Below are 19,349 nucleotides of genomic sequence, written 5' to 3'. Positions count from 1 at the left end.
ATGGAGAACATGGATAGGTGACGTTTCACAGAGTGCTGGAGTAACTCAGCGGGTCAGGCAGCATCTGTGGAGAACATGGATAGGTGACGTTTCACAGAGTGCTGGAGTAACTCAGCGGGTCAGGCAGCATCTGTGGAGAACATGGATAGGTGACGTTTTACAGAGTGCTGGAGTAACTCAGCGGGTCAGGCAGCATCTGTGGAGAACATGGATAGGTGACGTTTCACAGAGTGCTGGAGTAACTCAGCGGGTCAGGCAGCATCTGTGGAGAGAAGGAATGGGTGACGTTTCAGATCGAGACCCTTCTGTCCCGCTGAGTTACTCCAGCATTCTGTGTCTAACTTTGGTGTAGTTCAAGGGAGCCCCTGGTTCTGGACTCCCCCAACATCGGGAACATGTTTCCTGCCTCTAGCGTGTCCAAACCCTTAATAATCTTATATGTTTCAATGAGATACCCTCTCATCCTTCTAAACTCCAGAGTGTACAAGCCCAGCTGCTCCATTCTGTCAGCATATGACAGTCCCGCCATCCCGGGAATTAACCTTGTAACCCTACGCTGCACTCCCTCAATAGCAAGAATGTCCTTCCTCAAATTAGGGGACCAAAACTGCACACAATACTCCAGGTGTGGTCTCACTAGGGCTCTGTACAACTGCAGAAGGACCTCTTTGCTCCTATATTCGATTCCTCTTGTTATAAAGGACAAGTCGGACTAATAGGGTGGGGGAGGGAGAGAGGGAATGGGGGACTTATATGAAACCAGAACAGCAGATACAGTTAAAACTATGAACTATTTTGGTTGGACGAGGAAGGTTGAGGTTTTGTATTAATATTGATTTCTAATTATTGTACATTTACTTTCTTTCCTTTACTATGATGTTACCTGTGAATACAGTGTTTACGACCCTGTTAACAATACGATACGACTTTATTTACTCCAGGAGGGAAATTGAACTGCCAACACTCAAGATACATGAGACATGAAATGAAAGTGACGAGTGGAAAGGATAGGGGGACGTGCAGAAGATGGGGGTGGGGGTGGGGAGGGGGGGGTCCAGTCTCAGTCTACCCCACGACAGAAGGAGAAGGAGTTGTACAGTTTGATAGCCACAGGGAAGAAGGATCTGCTGTGGAGTTCTGTGCTGCATCTTGGTGGAACATGAGCTGATGCAGTTAAGAATTTTATTCTTCAATCTGCCTCAGAAAAGCAGCCAACATAATCAAGGACCACTTTACTCCCCCCCGGTCATTCCCTCTTCTTCCCCCCCCATCTTCCAATCAACTTTTTTGTAACCCTTGCAGTTTTTTTTTAATCTGCACTTTCTCTGTAGCTGTAACAATGCGGGGGGTGGCGGGTGGCAGGGCACAGTGGTAGAGTCGATGCAGGAACAGCTTCTTCCCCTCTGTTATCCGGCTTCTGAACGGCCCTTCCATAAGCTAGGGTACTGTCCGATTCACCTCTACCCCATTGCGGACATTGGACTTTGTCTGTGGAACTGATGCGCTACAATGCTGAGAACTATATTCTGCACTCTGTATCTTCCCCTTTGCTCCACCTGTTGGACTGGAGTTTGACTTGATTGTATTAATGTATAGTATTATCTGATCTAAGGTAGACACAAAATGCTGGAGTTAACACAATGGGACAGGCAGCATCTATGGAGTGAAGGAAATAGGCGACGTTTCAGGCCAAAACCCTTCTTCAGACTGGTATTACCTGATCAGATTCAGATTCAGATTCAGATTCAATTTTAATTGTCATTGTCAGTGTACAGTACAGAGACAACGAAATGCATTTAGCATCTCCCTGGAAGAACGACATAGCAAACAATTTGAATAAAAAAATAATAAGTGGGGGGGGGGGGGGGGGGGGGGGGGGGGGGGTGATTGGCAGTCACCGAGGTACGTTGTTGAGTAGAGTGACAGCCGCTGGAAAGAAGCTGTTCCTCGACCTGCTGGTTCGGCAACGGAGAGACCTGTAGCGCCTCCCGGATGGTAGGAGGGTAAACAGTCCATGGTTGGGGTGAGAGCAGTCCTTGGCGATGCTGAGCGCCCTCCGCAGACAACGCTTGCATTGGACAGACTCAATGGAGGGGAGCGTGGAACCGGTGATGCGTTGGGCAATTTTCACCACCCTCTGCAATGCCTTCCGGTCGGAGACAGAGCAGTTGCCATACCATACTGTGATGCAGTTGGTAAGGATGCTCTCGATGGTGCAGCGGTAGAAGTTCACCAGGATCTGAGGAGACAGGAGACCTGATGTGTTTGGGCAGCGTGCAGGACAATGCCTTTCACTGTACCTCGGTGGCAATAACACCTGGACCAGTGTCACAGCTTCCTGAAGTTGATGTAGTGGTCGCAGTTTAGTATCGGGCAGTCACTGAACTCAACGCTGTAATCGTAGTAGAGGAAGGCGGAGGTGGGGGAGTGGTGGGGCCCACCGTTGAATCCACATTCCTCCAGGGACAGTTGGGCGGGCAAGGCTGACTGCGGGCAGGTGGACGGCTCCCTGTAGATGCCCAGGCTGGTGCTGTGGATGCCGGTGTGGCCCCGGATCTGGCCGATCAGCCCGTGGACCTTGGTGTGAGCGGGCACCGTGCGGTGGAAGTGGCCAGGGTGGGACTTCAGGCCGTTGAAGCTGACCATGCGGAGACTGAGCGAGATGTACCTGCGGAGCAAGGAAAGCACCAGAGTCACACGTACACAAGTGATAGGAGCAGAGTTAGGCCATTCGGCCCATCGGGACTACTCCGCCATGCTGTTCCGATCGTGCCTGAAAGCATAGAATGTCAATCTCTGCATGAAGAAAGCATCGCTTATAAGTTTCATATGGAATTGGAGTAGAATTAGGCCATTTGGCCCATCGGGTCTATTCCGCCATTCAATCATGGCTGATCTATCTCTCCTTCATTCTATCTCAGTCTGAAGAAGGGTCTCGAGACCCCGAAGGAATAGGTGCCGTTTCGGGTCGAGACCCGGAAGGGTCTCGACCCGAAACGTCACCTATTCCTTCACTCCATAGATGCTGCCTCACCCGCTGAGTATCTCCAGACTCGACCCGAAACGTCACCTATTCCTTCACTCCATAGATGCTGCCTCACCCGCTGAGTTTCTCCAGATCTCGACCCGAAACGTCACCTATTCCTTCGCTCCATAGATGCTGCCTCCACCGCTGAGTTTCTCCAGCATTTTTATCTACCTTCGATTTTTCCAGCGTCTGCAGTTCCTTCTTAAATATCAATCCCTCCCAATCCCATTCTCCTGCCTTCTCCCCGTAACCCCTGACAACCGTACCAATCAAGGATCTATCGATCTCAGCCTTACAAATATCCATTTTGGCCTCCACAACAACAGACAATAGTACCCCGCTCCTGCCTTCTCTGCTTCTGTGGCAAACAATTCCACAGATTCACCACCTCCTGGCTAAAGAAATTCCTCCTCATCTCCGTCCTAAACTAACATCCTTTAATTCTGAGGCTACGACCTCTGGTCCTAGACTCTCCCACCAGTGGAAACATCCTCTCCACATCCACTCTATCCAGGCCTTTCACTATCCTGTACGCTTCAATGAGATCCCCCCTGAAGTATTGTGTACAGTTTTGGTCTCCTAATCGGAGGAAAGACATTCTTGCCATAGAGGGAGTACAAAGAAGGTTCACCAGACTGATTCCTGGGATGTCAGGACTTTCATATGAAGAAAGACTGGATAGACTCGGCTGGATAGACTCGGATAGAATTTAGAAGATTGAGGGGGGATCTTATGGAAACTTACAAAACTCTTAAGGGGTTGGACAGGCTAGATGCAGGAAGATTGTTCCCAATGTTGGGGAAGTCCAGAACAAGGGGTCACAGTTTAAGGATAAGGGGGAAATCTTTTAGGACCGAGATGAGAAAATCATTTTTTACACAGAGAGTGGTGAATCTCTAGAATTCTCTGCCACAGAATGTAGTTGAGGCCCGTTCATTGGCTATATTTAAGAGGGAGTTAGATGTGATTAAGGGGATCAGGGGGTATGGAGAGAAGGCAGGTACGGGATACTGAGTTGGATGATCAGCCATGATCATATTGAATGGCAGTGCAGGCTCGAAGGGCCGAATGGCCTACTCTGGAAAAAGTTCACTTAAAAGATAGACAAAGTACAAATTCTTAAGACCATACAAAGCTTTAATTTAACATCTGACAGGTGTGGACGTAGCGACCCAGGGGCAACAGTTTCACGTCTGAATCTCCAGCAGCACACACAAAGAAATACCAGAACACGGAAGTTTATATACCTACTGAAATAAAACCAATTGCATGATGTAATGTACAAAAACCATCATCCACCTCCAAATATGGAGTTGTTTTTCACTCTTTACCAAAAGCCAGTCACCCCAATGGCATCCTCTGGGCCCCTTCTTATCTGATTAACCTCTTCAACTTACATTAAAAAACCTTGCAAGAGAGCTGCGAACTTTTCACCTTAAGTTGAAATAACCCTTGTCTCGATGGGAGTTGTCCAAATCCCATCATGCATTACAATTGGCCTTTTACAACAGGAAAGCTTAAATATTGACAACAATCAATTAATAACTAACTCTTTCAACTCCTGCACCTATTTTCTATGTTTCTATGTTTCTATTCTACTAAACTCCAGCGAGTAGAGGCCCAGTGTCGACAAACGCTCATCATATGTTAACCCACTCATTCCTGGGATCATTCTTGTAAACCTGCTCTGAACCCGCTCCAGACCCAACACACCCTTCCTCGGATATGGGGCCCAAAATTGCTCACAATATCCAAATGCGGCCTGACCAGCACCTTATAGAGCCTCAACATTACATCCCTGTGTTTGTCTACAAGCCATTCTTCAAATAAATGCTAGCATTGAGTTTGCTTTCTTTACTACCAATTCGACTTCAAGATTAACTTTTTGGGAATCCTGCACCAGCTCCCAAATCCCTTTACACCTCTTGATTGAAGAAGGGTCCTGACCCAAAACGTCACCTATCCATATTCTCCACAGATGCTGCCTGACCCGCTTAGTTACTCCAGCACTCTGTGAAACGTCACCTATCCATGTTCCCCACAGATGCTGTCTGACCCGCTGAGTTACTCCAGCACTCTGTGAAACGTCACCTATCCATGTTCCCCACAGATGCTGTCTGACCCGCTGAGTTACTCCAGCACTCTGTGAAACGTCACCTATCCATGTTCTCCACAGATGCTGCCTGACCCACTGAGTTATGGTGCAGCAGCATCTATGGAGCTAAGGAAATAGGTAACGTTTCGGGCCGAAACCCTTCTGGAAATAGGCAACGTTTCGGGCCGAAACCCTTCTGGGTTTCGGCCCGAAACGTTGCCTATTTCCTTAGCTCCATAGATGCTGCTGCACCCGCTGAGTTACTCCAGCACTCTGTGAAACGTCACCTATCCATGTTCTCCACAGATGCTGCCTGACCCGCTGAATTGGATTAGGGGAGTGTGGGATTAGATAAATGTGGTTGATTGTTTCAATTTATTTGCAGTATCTCTTTATCTCTCTCTATCTCTTTCTATCTCACTCTCTCTCTCTATCTCTCTCTCTCTCTCCATTCCCATTTAAAATTCCAATATCGAAAGACCTGGTGGGTTTTGAGTTAGTTCCTGGAATCGCTGGCTTGTCATCGAGTGTTACTGTGTGGAAACAGGCCCTTTGGCCCAACGTGCCCACACCGCCCAACATGTCCGAGCTACACTAGTCCCACCTGCCTCCACTTGGTCCATATCCCTCCAAACCTGTCCTATCCATGTACCTGTCTAACTTAAACGATGGGATAGCCCCAGCCTCGACTACCTCCTCTGGCAGCTCGTTCCATACACCCACCACCCTTTGTGTGAAAAAGTTACCCCTCAGATTTCTATTAAATCTTTGCCCCTTCATCCTTGAACCTCTGGTCCTCGATTCCCCTACTCTGGGCGAGAGACTCTGTGCATCTACCCGATCTATTCCTCTCATGATATTGTACACCTCTATAAGATCTCCCCTCATCCTCCTGCGCTCCATGGAATAGAGACCCAGCCTACTCAACCTCTCCCTGTAGCTCACACCCTCTAGTCCTGGCAACATCCTCGTAAATCTTCTCTGAACCCTTTCCAGCTTGACAATATCTTTCCTATAACACGGTGTCTGGAACTGAAGAAGGTTTTCAGCCCAAAACTTGGCCTATTTCCTTCGCTCCATAGATGCTGCCTCACCCGCTGAGTGAGTTCTAAATGGCTTATTCCTTATTCTTAAACTGTGGCCCCTGGTTCAGGACTCTCCCAACATCGGGAACATGTTTCCTGCCTCTAGGGTGTCAAAACCCATAACAATCTTATATGTTCCAATGAGATCCCCCCCCCTCTCATCCTTCTAAACTCCAGAGTGTACAAGCCCAGCCGCTCCATTCTCTCAGCATATGACAGTCCCGCCATCCCGGGAATTAACCTTGTAAACCTACGCTGCACTCCCTCAATAGCAAGAATGTCCTTCCTCAAATTAGGGGGCCAAAACTGCACACAAGACTCCAGGTGTGGTCTCACCAACGTCTTATACAACTGCAACACGACCTCCCAACTCCTATACTCAATATTTAGGTTACACAAAAAAGCTGGAGAAACTCAGCGGGTGCAGCAGCATCTATGGAGCGAAGGAAATAGGCAACGTTTCGGGCCGAAACCCTTCTTCAGAGGCCCGAAATGTTGCCTATTTCCGTCGCTCCATAGATGCTGCTGCACCCGCTGAGTTTCTCCAGCTTTTTTGTGTAACCTTCGATTCTCCAGCATCTGCAGTTCCTATACTCAATACTCTGACTGTTGGAAGGCCAAAGTGGCAAAAGCCTTTTTTGACCGCCTTATCTACCTGCGACTCGACCTTCAAGGAACCATGCGCTTGTTACGTGGAGAGAGAGAGAGAGCAAGGTGGTGCAGCAGGCTGTACCTGGCCTCAGACACTCGGAGAGGGGTCCACACACCAAGGCGGCAGCAGGGGCAACGAGTCAGCTCATCCTTGGTGATCACCAGAGAAGGTCCCTCTTCCCCGCCGGCTGTGTCCTCCTCCCTGGAGCCGCTCTCTGTTGGCCCACCATCGCCCCCCTCCCCTGCTCCCGCCTCATCCTCCTCATTGTCTTCATCCTCAATGCTGCTCCGATCGTGCCTGAAAGCATAGAATGTCAATCTCTGCATGAAGAAAGCATCGCTTATAAGTTTCATATGGAATTGGAGTAGAATTAGGCCATTCGGCCCATCGAGTCTACTCCGCCATTCAATCACGGCTGATCTATCTCTCCCTCATTCTATCTCAGTCTGAAGAAGGGTCTCGAGACCCCGAAGGAATAGGTGCCGTTTCGGGTCGAGACCCGGAAGGGTCTCGACCCGAAACGTCACCTATTCCTTCACTCCATAGATGCTGCCTCACCCGCTGAGTTTCTCCAGCATTTTTATCGACCTTCGATTTTTCCAGCGTCTGCAGTTCCTTCTTAAATATCTCTCCCTCCCAATCCCATTCTCCTGCCTTCTCCCCACAACCTCTGACACCCGCACTAATCAAAAATCTATCTATCTCTGCTGAATCTAAATATCCACTGACTTGTGGCCTCCACAGCCGTCTGTGGCAAAGAATTCCACAGATTCACCGCCCTCGGGACCCCTTCTTCAGATTGAAGAAAGTTACCGATCCAAAACGTCACCTATCCATGTTCTCCACAGATGCTGCCTGACCCGCTGAGTTACTCCAGCACTCTGTGAAACGTCACCTATCCATGTTCTCCACAGATGCTGCCTGGCCCGCTGAGTTACTCCAGCACTCTGTGAAACGTCACCTATCCATGTTCTCCACAGATGCTGCCTGACCCACTCAGTTATGGTGCAGCAGCATCTATGGAGTTAAGGAAATAGGCAACGTTTCGGGCCGAAATCCTTCTGGAAATAGGCAACGTTTCGGGCCGAAACCCTTATGGGTTTCGGCCCGAAACATTGCCTATTTCCTTAGCTCCATAGATGCTGCCTGACCCGCTGAGTTACTCCTGCACTGTGTGAAACGTCACCTATCCATGTTCTCCACAGATGCTGCCTGACCCGCTGAGTTACTCCAGCACTCTGTGAAACGTCACCTATCCATGTTCTCCACAGATGCTGCCTGACCCGCTGAGTTACTCCAGCACTCTGTGAAACGTCACCTATCCATGTTCTCCACAGATGCTGCCTGACCCGCTGAGTTACTCCGCCATTTTGTGTATATCTGTCTATCGAGGACTTTGATCCTGTCGGCTGCTCTCCCAATGTCCCGTGGACTGTGGGGAAAAAACAAAAATGCTCCTCTAAGTTCATTCCCCTCGCAAATGGACCTCAAAAGACCTGAGAGTACTGGCCTGGCTTTGTCAAGACCGCTCCCTAGTTCCACATAGTCGATGGTCCCGCTGTTGTGTGGGTCCAGCAGTCTAGCCAGGACGTGCAGCTGAACATCTACACAAGGAATCTTCAAGTCCCGCATTCCTGCAACATTGAAACATGGATGTCATCTTTTTTTCCCCCTATTTTTGTTCAGTTTGGTCATAAGGAATAGTTGTAGAATCAGGCCATTCGGCCCATCAAGTCTACTCCGCCATTCAATCACGGCTGATCCAACTCCCCCCATTCTCCTGCCTTCACCCCTGTAATCTCTGACACCCGTACCGATCACAACACAGAAGCAGGCCCTTCGGCAACGTGCGAACTCCGTACAGACAGCACCTGTGGTCAGGATGGGAGGCGGGTCTCCGGTGTTGAGTGGCAGCAACTCTACCGCTGTGGCATGAGGCCACCCTAGTTATTGTACCTGCCCCTGGCAGCTTGTTATACCCACGTGCCCCCCTGTGTGAAACATGTGGTCCTCAACCTTTACCCCAGCGGGTAGAGCTGCTGCCTCACAGCGCCAGAGACCCCGGGTTCGATCCCGACTACGGGTGCTGTCTGTACGGAGTTTGCACGTTCTCCCCGTGACCTGCGTGGGTTTTCTCCGAGATCTTCAGTTTCCTCCCACACTCCAAAGATGTGCGGGTTTGTAGGTTAATTGGCTTGGGATAAATGTATATTGTTTCTGGAGGGTGTAGGATAGTGTTAATGTGCGGGGATCGCTGGTCAGTGTGGACCAGGTGGGCCGAATGGCCTGTTCTGCGCTGTATCTCTAAACTAAACGTTAGTCCTATGTTTCAAGAGAGAGCTAGATAGGGCTCTTAAAGATAGCGGAGTCAGGAGATATGGGGAGAAGGCAGGGACAGGGTACTGATTGGGGATGATCAATCAGCCATGATCACATTGAATGGCGGTGCTAGCTCGAAGGGCCGAATGGCCTCCTCCTGCACCTATTGTCTGTTGTCCATCTGTGGTGAGGACAGGGGGCTTGGACAGAGTGGATGTGGAGAGGATGTTTCCACTGGTGGGAGAGTCGAGGAGTAGAGGTCACAGAATTCCCCGCTGTATCTCCAAACTAAACCCAACTAAACTAATGAATCCAATTTGCAATCTGTGTATGAGTGGAGCAGTTTGCTGGGAGCAGACGGGTAAGTGAGCAACATTCCTATTTTGTCATCAAACCATTGCAAAGTATTGGGTGAACCACAAAACATTTTTAAAACCCATGCAGAGAGAACAATACACTCTTCGCATTGACTTACAGATCTCCAAACTAAGGGACAAGCAAGTTATCAGTATCTGCAGTCTTACTCAATACCAATCAATATCAGTTTTATTCGACACTTGAGCATAAAGTGCAAGTTAAATGAATTTGCCAGCAGCGGTACAATGAAAAAGAACACACAAAAACACAATAGAAAATAGTACGATTAAACACGAACTTACCAGTTTGAAGTTTGATCTTTATTTTATGAGGAGTTACGATGAGGGATTACGTGAAGACCCCGTCAGCACGCATGCGCGACATTCTTCAAAGCAGCGGTGTGGAATCACAGTAATAGTAATTGAAATAAACATAGTAAGATAAGAAGAACTAATATACCAGTTGACCTTTATAATAGAGGGCGGGAGCAGAGGGCACGTAATCCCTCATCGTACTATTTTACTTCGGAGTCACGCGAGTGACTACGTGAAGATTTTAAAGCTCTGTGATTTCAAGCCGTGGAACAGTCCATGCTTCACTCACTGCCGAAGTCATTCAAGGGAGGAAGTATGTTATTGTATTCAGACATGTATCCAATTCAGACAATAACAATTTATTTTAACAAAATAATGCTCCCTTGGGCTAAATTTATTACTGAATTTAAACTTCATTCTGCAACAGCGTAGGTTTGGTTATTGGCTTTTTATAAAGAATTGGAAGGTCTTTCGCTAGACCATCCTGCTGTTGCCAGGATATGGTCCATAGGCACTTCCTTGTCTCTAGCTGCCGATGTTGCTGCTGCCCTTGTGGATAGAGATTTAAGATACACAAAAATGCTGGAGAAACTCAGCGGATGCACCAGCATCTATGGAGCGAAGGAAATAGGCAACGCTTCAGGCCGAAACCCTTCTTCAGACTAATAGAGATTTAAGATGTCAGTATCCACCCAGCAGCTCCCAAAACCTGTCTGAGCCATCTAGAGATGGTTTGTACTGATACCCGGCCATTCGGCTGTTTGTTGCTGCCCATAGTGCCAATTTACTTCCTCTTAAAGTTTAGGTAGTCTTAAGGTATAGAAGGTATGTCATTACACACAGTCGAGTGTTAGATGGGTATGCCTGGAATTCATAATATTGTCCTGATGCTCCTGGTTGATCTTGTTTAACAAGCTCTAATATGCAACGTTATCTTTTCTGGAGATGCCATCATATATCCCAGTCTCAGTTTATGTAGAAACTGCACCCTTAGAGCTGAGACCAGTACTATCAGCATACATGTCAGTTTTCCCCCAGGGACAGGGACATTGCTTGTGCCCCTAGCAATGTTAGTACAACACTGACGTCCCAGATCCATCCATCTCAGTCCTTCATCTACATGGAGGCTGGATAGGAATTCCCAGGACGTTGGTGGTTGTCGCTGTGTTATACGCTACACCAGTCCTTGTTGATTCTTGATAGGCCGCCGTGATCATGCTTGTGGTCCTGTCCACCAGCCCAGATCTAGCATGGTGGACTGTGGTTCAGAGGCTATGTCCGAGACCACAGGGATCCATGGCTGTGTAGGCCAATCAGGTACTTTCAAGACACCTGATGTTGAGACCATATGTATTTTGCTTAAGATCCGACTGATGAGGCAGGAGGGGAAAACATTGTAAACAATTATTCCCCATTCAGTGAGTAACGTCCATTGCTGCTGCCCCAGGTGTGGTTCACAAGCGGCATATGTTGGTAACTGGTGATCTAGACCCAAATGGATCGATATCTGGTGTCCCTATCTTTTAGTAATATCAGCAAACTTATTTGTGGCCCAACAACCATTCAGTGCTGTCATTGAATTTTCATGACCTGGTGTGTGCCACTGTATTGAACTTACCTGGTAGGTAAGTTTGCTGATAGCCAAATATGTATGTTAACACACCATTGCCAGATTGTATTGCTCAGATTGACACGTGATATTGATTTTATTCCACCCATATGATTAATATATGCCACCACTGTGGTATTATCAATTTGTAGGCGGACATGCAGATGGTGCATTGTTGAACAGTAGGCTTTTAGCCCATGAAACGCACCCAACTTTAAATAATTCATACCCAGTATTTTTAGTAATGACGGTTAACCATATAACCATATAACAATTACAGCACGGAAACAGGCCATCTCGACCCTTCTAGTCCGTGCCGAACACATAATCTCCCCTAGTCCCATATACCTGCGCTCAGACCATAACCCTCCATTCCTTTCTCGTCCATATAACTATCCAATTTATTTTTAAATGATAAAAACGAACCTGCCTCCACCACCTTCACTGGAAGCTCATTCCACACAGCTACCACTCTCTGAGTAAAGAAGTTCCCCCTCATGTTACCCCTAAACTTCAGTCCCTTAATTCTCAAGTCATGTCCCCTTGTTTGAATCTTCCCTACTCTCAGTGGGAAAAGCTTTTCAAGTCAACTCTGTCTATCCCTCTCATCATTTTAAAAACCTCTATCAAGTCCCCCCTTAACCTTCTGCGCTCCAAAGAATAAAGCCCTAACTTGTTCAACCTTTCTCTGTAACTCGGTTACTAATAATGATGGGCTGGAACTATGCCAACTATTCCCTTTCATCGTTATAACTCCGAATTGATTTGGCTGGTAACTGCATAGGTCGATCAAGGTGACCTGCAAGGTATTTTCACTCTTGCACTTTTGCCCTTTTTGAGCTTTAATGATGCAAGGCCCAAACTGAGTAGCTGGAAATGCTGCTACTAGTTTCCCAGTTACCCTTGTCTCCTGTCGAATAGATGGTTTATTTTGTAATAATTAATTTTGTTGTAGGCTTCCACCAAGTCTGCTGCTTTACTCTTTGGCAATGTTACAGACATATGGATAATGTTAATTGTAAATCCCAGAAAGTCCATAGTTGTGGATGACATCAACTTGGATTTATCTGGATGGAGATGACCCCAGAGCTTTGGTAGCTAAAACTGCTGATTTAGCTAGTTCCAGGGTTTTTCCCCACAATTGATATATCATCAAGATATGCCATGACAATATATTTTGTTTCCTAAGTATTGCCAAGGCCAGTTTTAATATCTTGGTGAACAGTCTTGGGGCTGAAGTTTAGCCCATTAGGCAATGCTATGCACTGCCATAATTGCCCCATCCAGTTAAATTTTAGGTATCGACAATGATCCCTCCATGTCTCCCAAAACAAGTGTAACATTCCCCCTGTTAGTACAGGTCGTACACCTTAGTGTTCTGGAAAGAACCAGATCCACCTACCTCCCTGGTTGCCGGTGATACGTCCCTTTCTTCAACTTCTGCCGGAGTGCGGGGTTGGCACGTTTTCCATGAGGGTCGCTCTGGGCATTGGCCTTCGTGGTTGCTGCGCGGCCCTCATGCTTTTCACCGGCGTCCTGGTGTTGATGCCTGCTGGTGGATGCATAGGGGTGCTGCCGTCTCAGGTGTGTGGTCTGCCCGTTGTTGATGACGCCCTCATGAGCGCGACGGCTTTAAAACTCTTCGTCGAGCTTTCTTACTTGTTTAGACAAGTTCCCCCCCCCCCCCCCCCCCCTGCAAATTTGGGGTTTCGTGCAGGTTTACTGTGTTCCTGCAAGCACTTGATCTCATAGTGGGCACTGCGGAGCAATGTCAAACCTGCTGTCATCTCTGTACCATCGTCTAGGCGAGCAACCAATGATATGCCCGCTGTCAGAAGGTTTAGAATCTTCTGTAGTTTGCCCTGCTGTATTTTTGTGCCAGTCCCACTCTACCCCCAGATCGCATTGTTCACTGCAGGCACTTTTAACGAAGTAAAGTTCACAGGAGGCATATACTGTACTTCTCCGTAATTTAGTTACCTGTTCCTGCAGAGGATGGAAGTTCAGGTAGTCGATGCTGGCCGCCAGCATGGTCTGTAATGCTACTCCTACTCTCGTTGATCCGCAAGTTTGCTGACCACTCCCAGTAGCTCCTTAGGATTCTGCACCCCCAGCACACTGCCGTTTTCTTCAGCCACGTCCCCTTCTTCCGGACCAGCCCAGCCCTGGTCCACAATGCTCTCCTCTATCGAGGGAGATGCATTGTTTTACAGCCCTCGATAAGGTGCTGTTGTGGGAGTGAGAACACTCCCATAGTGAGCTTGCTCCATCTCCCGGAGCAAGTCACGGGTGGACCTCTGCTGCACTCGGGCAGCGAGCCCCTTCGGCCGGACTCAGATGAGTTTGATCGGCCGGGCTGAGTCCTGCTGGGCTTTGCCTCCAGCCTGCTGCGCTGCTTTGGGCTGTACGACTCATGGCGCTGGATTCGGCTTAGCAGAGTTGGAGTCGGTAAGTGGACCTTAGTAACCACTCCAACGGTCACTTCCACTGCCCTTGGGCAGCGCGTCCTCCTGGCCGGACTCCCCGAGTCTATCGGCCGGACCGACTCCTGTCCTGCTTGCCTGCAGCCCGCGGCGTTGTTGCCGGGTATACAGCCCGCTGCGCTGTTGCCGGGTATGCAGCCCGCTGCGCTGTTGCCGGGTATGCAGCCCGCTGCGCTGTTGCCGGGTATACAGCCCGCTGCGCTGTTGCCGGGTATGCAGCCCGCGGTGCTGTTGCCGGGTATGCAGCCCGCGGTGCTGAGCTCAGCCTGCGCTGGTCGTCCCCGACTGTCCGAACCTTCCTAGTTCCTCCCAGCCTGTGGTCCTGGAGTTGCCGGTCACTCATGGCTATCGGCTGTTGGAACTTTCCCAGGTGTCCGTTTATCCTTCTGCTTGTCCAACGTGCTGTAACATGAAGCACAGCAACGGGAAGAAATACTTTAGAATAAATGTTCTCCTTACCTGTCGATCCGTTTCAAGTTTGCCGCGGGAGCGCTCCACCCCCGCCCGTCGCTGTTGCACCGCGTGAGACGCTATGCCGCACACATGTGCTGGCGGGGTCTTCACGTAGTCACTCACATGACTCCGAAGTAAAATGTTAACACAAACATCCACCACGGCATTGATCACAGTGGTGGAAGGCACAAAATGTGGCCTGGATTACGCGGTGGAATGTGTATCATGCGTAATATATGCGGTGAAGGTTACGTTGACCGAGATTAATATCTCCAATTACCCAGTTTGAACTGGTCGTACTGAAGCAAGCCGTTGCCGGCCTTGTCGTATTTGCAGAAGAGTTGCATGGCCTGCTGGTGATGTGCTTTCAGCCACTTGTCCATGCGCTCCAGGAAGGGTCTGTACTCACTGCCGTTCCTCTGGAACTCCCTTGCCGCCTTTTCCAGCTTCACCTATTAGACGGGGTCAAAGTTAGCATTCATTTAGATACATAGAAACATAGAAAATAGGTGCAGGAGTAGGCCATTCGGCCCTTCGAGCCTGCACCGCCATTCAATATGATCATGGCTGATCATCCAACTCAGTATCCTGTACCTGCCTTCTCTCCATACCCTCTGATCCCCTTAGCCACAAGGGACACATCTAACTCCCTCTTAAATATAGCCAATGAACTGTGGCCTCAACTACCACAGTGCTGTTGCTGTCTCTGGCCAATTGGGTGCAGCTACACAAGTTTAGTGATAGTTTTAACTTCTGTTTAATTTTTGGCTTAGTTTAGTTTAGTTTTGGAGATACAGCACAGATTAAGGCCCTTCTGCCCACCGAGCCCGCACTGACCAGCGATCCCCGCACATTAACACTATCCTACACACACATTAGGGACAATTTACATTTAATTTAGTTTAAGAAAGAACTGCAGATGCTGCAAAAATTGAAGGTAGACAAAAATGCTGGAGTAACTCAGTGGGTCAGGCAGCATCTGTGGAGAACATGGATAGGTGACGTTTCACAGAGTGCTGGAGTAACTCAGCGGGTCAGGCAGCATCTGTGGAGAACATGGATAGGTGACATTTCACAGAGTGCTGGAGTAACTCAGCGGGTCAGGCAGCATCTATGGAGCTAAGGAAATAGGCAACGTTTGCCTATTTCCAGAAGGATTTTGGCCCGAAACGTTGCCTATTTCCTTAGCTCCATAGATGCTGCTGCACCATAACTCAATGGGTCAGGCAGCATCTGTGGAGAACATGGATAGGTGACGTTTCACAGAGTGCTGGAGTAACTCAGCGGGTCAGGCAGCATCTGTGGAGAACATGGATAGGTGACGTTTCACAGAGTGCTGGAGTAACTGAAGGTCTCGACCCAAAACGTCGCCTATTCCTTCGCTCCAGAGATGCTGCCTCACCCGCTGAGTTACTCCAGCATGTTGTGTCTATCTTTGATGAGAACCAGCATATGCAGTTCCTTCCTGCACTTACAGCTACTAGATGCTGGGGCTACAATCTCCCAAAATTGTCACCATCTTGCGTAAACAAGGAACTGCAGAGGCTAGTTTACACAAAAGGACACAAAGTGCTGGAGTAACTCAGCAGGTTTGTAGGTTAGGTTACACAAAAAAGCTGGAGAAACTCAGCGGGTGCAGCAGCATCTAGATGCTGCTGCACCCGCTGAGTTTCTCCAGCTTTTTTGTGTAATCTTCGATTCTCCAGCATCTGCAGTTCCTTCTTAAACACAGGTTTGTAGGTTAATTGGCTTTGGTAAAAATATTGTAAATTATCCCTGGTGTGTAGGATAGTGTTAGTGTACGGGGATCGCTGGTCGGCGCGGACTCGGTGGGCCAAAGGGCCTGTTTCTGTGCTGTATCTCTAAACTAAACTATACATTAGTCCTACCTGCGGTGAGCACTGGTGGCTTGGATAGAGTGGATGCGGAGAGGATGTTTCCACTGGTGGGAGAGTCTAGGACCAGAGGGCACAGCCTCAGAATTAAAGGGCGCTCTTTTAGGAAGGAGATGAGGAGGAATTTCTTTAGTCGGAGGGTGGTGGATCCGTGGAATTCTTTGCCACTGAATGTTGTGGAGGCCACAAGTCAGTGGACATTTTTAAGGCAGAGATGGATAGATTCTTGATTAGTGCGGGTGTCAGGGGTTATGGGGAGAAGGCAGGAGAATGGGGTTAGGAGGGAGAGATAGATCAGCCGTGATTGAATGGCGGAGTAGACTTGATGGGCCGAATGGCCTAATTCTGCTCCTATCCCTTATGACACCAACAACGTTTTCGCGAGAGGGGACAGATTGAGTGACCTCACAATCTCTCTCACCTCTTTGCTCTCTGTTTGTTTTACCTTCGTCTTCTTTCTGTGTTTTTTCTTGCCCGTGACGTTCAATGGTTTTGCTTTATTTGGGCGGTCCATTTTAGACGCGGAATGTTCCTGGAAAAAAGGAATTGTGCAGAGACTCAATTCCCGTGGGAAAGCTGGTTGAGGAATTGCAGGTGCTGTTAAGCACCGAGTGCTGGAGTAACTCGGCGGGTCAGGCAGCATCTCTGGAGAACATATAAAATTATTAAAGGACTGGACAAGCTAGATGCAGGAAAAATGTTCCCAATGTTGGGTGAGTCCAGAACCAGGGGCCACACAGTCTTAGAATAAAGGGGAGGCCATTTAAGACGGAGGTGAGAAAAAACGTTTTCACGCAGAGAGTTGTGAATTGGTGGAATTCCCTGCCACAGAGGGCAGTGGAGGCCAAGTCACTGGATGGATTTAAGAGAGAGTTAGATAGAGCTCTAGGGGCTAGTGGAATCAAGGGATATGTGGAGAAGGCAGGCACGGGTTATTGATAGGGGACGATCAGCCATGAACACAATGAATGGCGGTGCTGGCTCAAAGGGTCGAATGGCCTCCTGCTGCACCTATTTTCTATGTTTCTATGTAACATGGATAGGTGACGTTTCAGGTCGGGATCCCTGTTCCATAGCTGAGATTTCCCCTATCCATGTTCTCCACAGATGCAGCCTGACCCGCTGAGTTACTCCAGCACTCTGTGAAACGTCACCTATCCATGTTCTCCACAGATGCTGCCTGACCCACTGTGTTATGGTGCAGCAGCATCTATGGAGCTAAGGAAATAGGCAACGTTTCAGGCCGAAACTCTTCTGGAAATAGGCAACGTTTCGAGCCGAAACCCGGAAGGGTTTCGGCCCGAAACGTTACCTATTTCCTTAGCTCCATAGTTGCTGCTGCACCCGCTGAGTTACTCCAGCACTCTGTGAAACATCACCTATCCATGTTCTCCACAGATGCTGCCTGTTTGTAAACCAGCATCTGCAGTTCCTGGTTTCTACGGAACCTCTATTAGGGATGAATTCCTGATCTTCCAATCTACCTTGTTGCACCCTTTGCACTTTTCTGCAGTTGCAACAATATATTCTGCACTTTTTGTTTCTTATTTTCCTCTTTTGCACACCACTTGGAGTCCTGGAGATAACAGTGTGGAAACAGGCCCTTCGGCCCACCGAGTCCGTGCTGACCAGTGACCACTAGCTCTAACCTGCACACACTCGGGGGACAATTCACAGAGAGGCCAATTAACCTACAAAGCCACGCGTCTCTGGGATGTGGGAGGAAACCGGAGCCCCCACGCGGCCACAGGGAGAACGCGCGGACTCCACACAGAGAGACAGCACCCGTGGTAAGGATCGAACCCGGGTCTCTGGCGCTGTGAGGCAGCAGCTCTACCCGCTGCGCCACCGTGCTGACCCCTCTCTGTCCCCTCTCTGTCCCCTCTCTGTCCCCTCTCTGTCCCCTCTCTCCCCCTCTCTGTCTCCTCTCCCCCTCTCTGTCCCCTCTCTGTCTCCTCTCCCCCTCTCTGTCCCCTCTCCCCCTCTCTGTCCCTTCTCCACCCCCACCCCCCTCTCTCCCCGCTTGCTTTCCCCGTAGTGTTTGGACACTCACCCCTCACCCTCGCCCAGCGGCCGATGTAACTGCCCAGTTGCCAGGGACGCGTCGCTAGGGCTACAATGGACACACCGACAGCTCTGCAAGAGACCGCATGTTGCAGCAACTTGCAGCACAACCGGTGCAAACACCTTGTCCACTGCCTTGTGGTTGTTTGCTTGTACAGATTGCACCTGAAGAAGGCTCAGTGTGCCGTGGAGTTGATACTTGCAGCCTGATCCTCTGAGTTACTGCAGCAATTAGTAATTGTTTTGTTAAACCAGCACCTGCAGTTCTATCCGTCTACATTCCCAGTCGCTGCCCGACCTCAGATTCAGCTGCCCGCAGCCCGGCTAGCTGAGGTTACCTGATCCTTCATTATAACTGGATCCGTAAAGAGGTTAGGCGTGGGTCTGAAGAAGGGTCTCGACCCGAAACGTCACCTATTCCTTTCCCTTCTCTCCAGAGATGCTGCCTGTCCCGCTGAGTTTCTCCACCATTTTTATCAACTTTATTAGGTGTAGGAAATAACTGGTTTACACCGAAGACGAACACAAAATGCTGGAGAAACTCAGCGGGTGCAGCAGCGTCTATGGAGCGAAGGAAATAGGCAACGTTTCGGGCCGAGTCCCTTCTGCAGACCATTTGTTGCATATCTTTCATTATTTGTTCCACATCTCACGTTTCTCATTCCCCTGACTCTCAGTCTGAAGACATCTCACACAAAAACGTCACTCATTGCTTCTCTTGAGATGCTGCATCACCCGATGAGCTACTCCGGCATTTTGTGTCCATAGACGATAGGTGCAGGAGGAGGCCATTCGGCCCTTCGAGCCAGCACCAGCACCGCCATTCAATGTGATCATGGCTGATCATCCTCAATCAGTACCCCGTTCCTGCCTTCTCCCCATATCCCCCGACTCCGCTATTTTTAAAAGCCCTATCTAGCTCTCTCTTGAAAGTATCTTCTGGGGCAGATAATTCCACAGACTCACAACTCTCTGGGTGAAAAAGTGTTTCCTCG

At 49.0% G+C, this 19,349-nt stretch overlaps 1 protein-coding gene across 2 annotated transcripts; it reads right to left on the bottom strand.

Moving 5' to 3' along the window:
- Nucleotides 1–1,887: 1,887 nt before the first annotated feature.
- LOC129708471 (uncharacterized) lies at nucleotides 1,888–17,526 on the bottom strand. Of its 2 annotated transcripts, XM_055654279.1 has the most exons (4): nucleotides 16,712–17,526; nucleotides 14,676–14,847; nucleotides 6,942–8,494; nucleotides 1,888–2,668 (listed from the first exon to the last, which is right to left on the bottom strand). In XM_055654279.1, exons 3-4 carry the CDS (start codon nucleotides 7,211–7,213, stop codon nucleotides 2,329–2,331), a joined length of 612 nt encoding a protein of 203 aa, XP_055510254.1. In that variant the 5' UTR covers nucleotides 7,214–8,494; nucleotides 14,676–14,847; nucleotides 16,712–17,526; the 3' UTR covers nucleotides 1,888–2,328. The 2 variants fall into 2 exon arrangements, with proteins under 2 accessions (XP_055510254.1, XP_055510253.1); XM_055654278.1 differs by lacking the exon at nucleotides 1,888–2,668 and having other exon boundaries at nucleotides 7,254–8,494.
- Between the last annotated feature and the right edge of the window lie 1,823 nt (nucleotides 17,527–19,349).

Source organism: Leucoraja erinacea, chromosome 23, assembly GCF_028641065.1.
Source record: "Leucoraja erinacea ecotype New England chromosome 23, Leri_hhj_1, whole genome shotgun sequence".
In the NCBI taxonomy this organism is placed as follows: domain Eukaryota; kingdom Metazoa; phylum Chordata; class Chondrichthyes; order Rajiformes; family Rajidae; genus Leucoraja; species Leucoraja erinaceus.
Note: the sequence above shows the minus strand (reverse complement) of the source record. Positions and strands in the feature narration are given on the sequence as shown.

Excerpts from the sequence above, each read along its gene's own strand:
- LOC129708471 (XM_055654278.1), bottom strand. The coding sequence starts at position 16,933 with ATGCTGCCTGACCCGCCGAGTTACTCCAGCACTCGGTGCTTAACAGCA. Across the intron at positions 14,848-16,711 it reads AACAAACAGAGAGCAAAGAG|GTGAAGCTGGAAAAGGCGGC; the intron begins GTGAGAGAGATT and ends CCCGTCTAATAG. Across the intron at positions 8,495-14,675 it reads GTACGACCAGTTCAAACTGG|GAATGCGGGACTTGAAGATT; the intron begins GTAATTGGAGAT and ends TCAATGTTGCAG.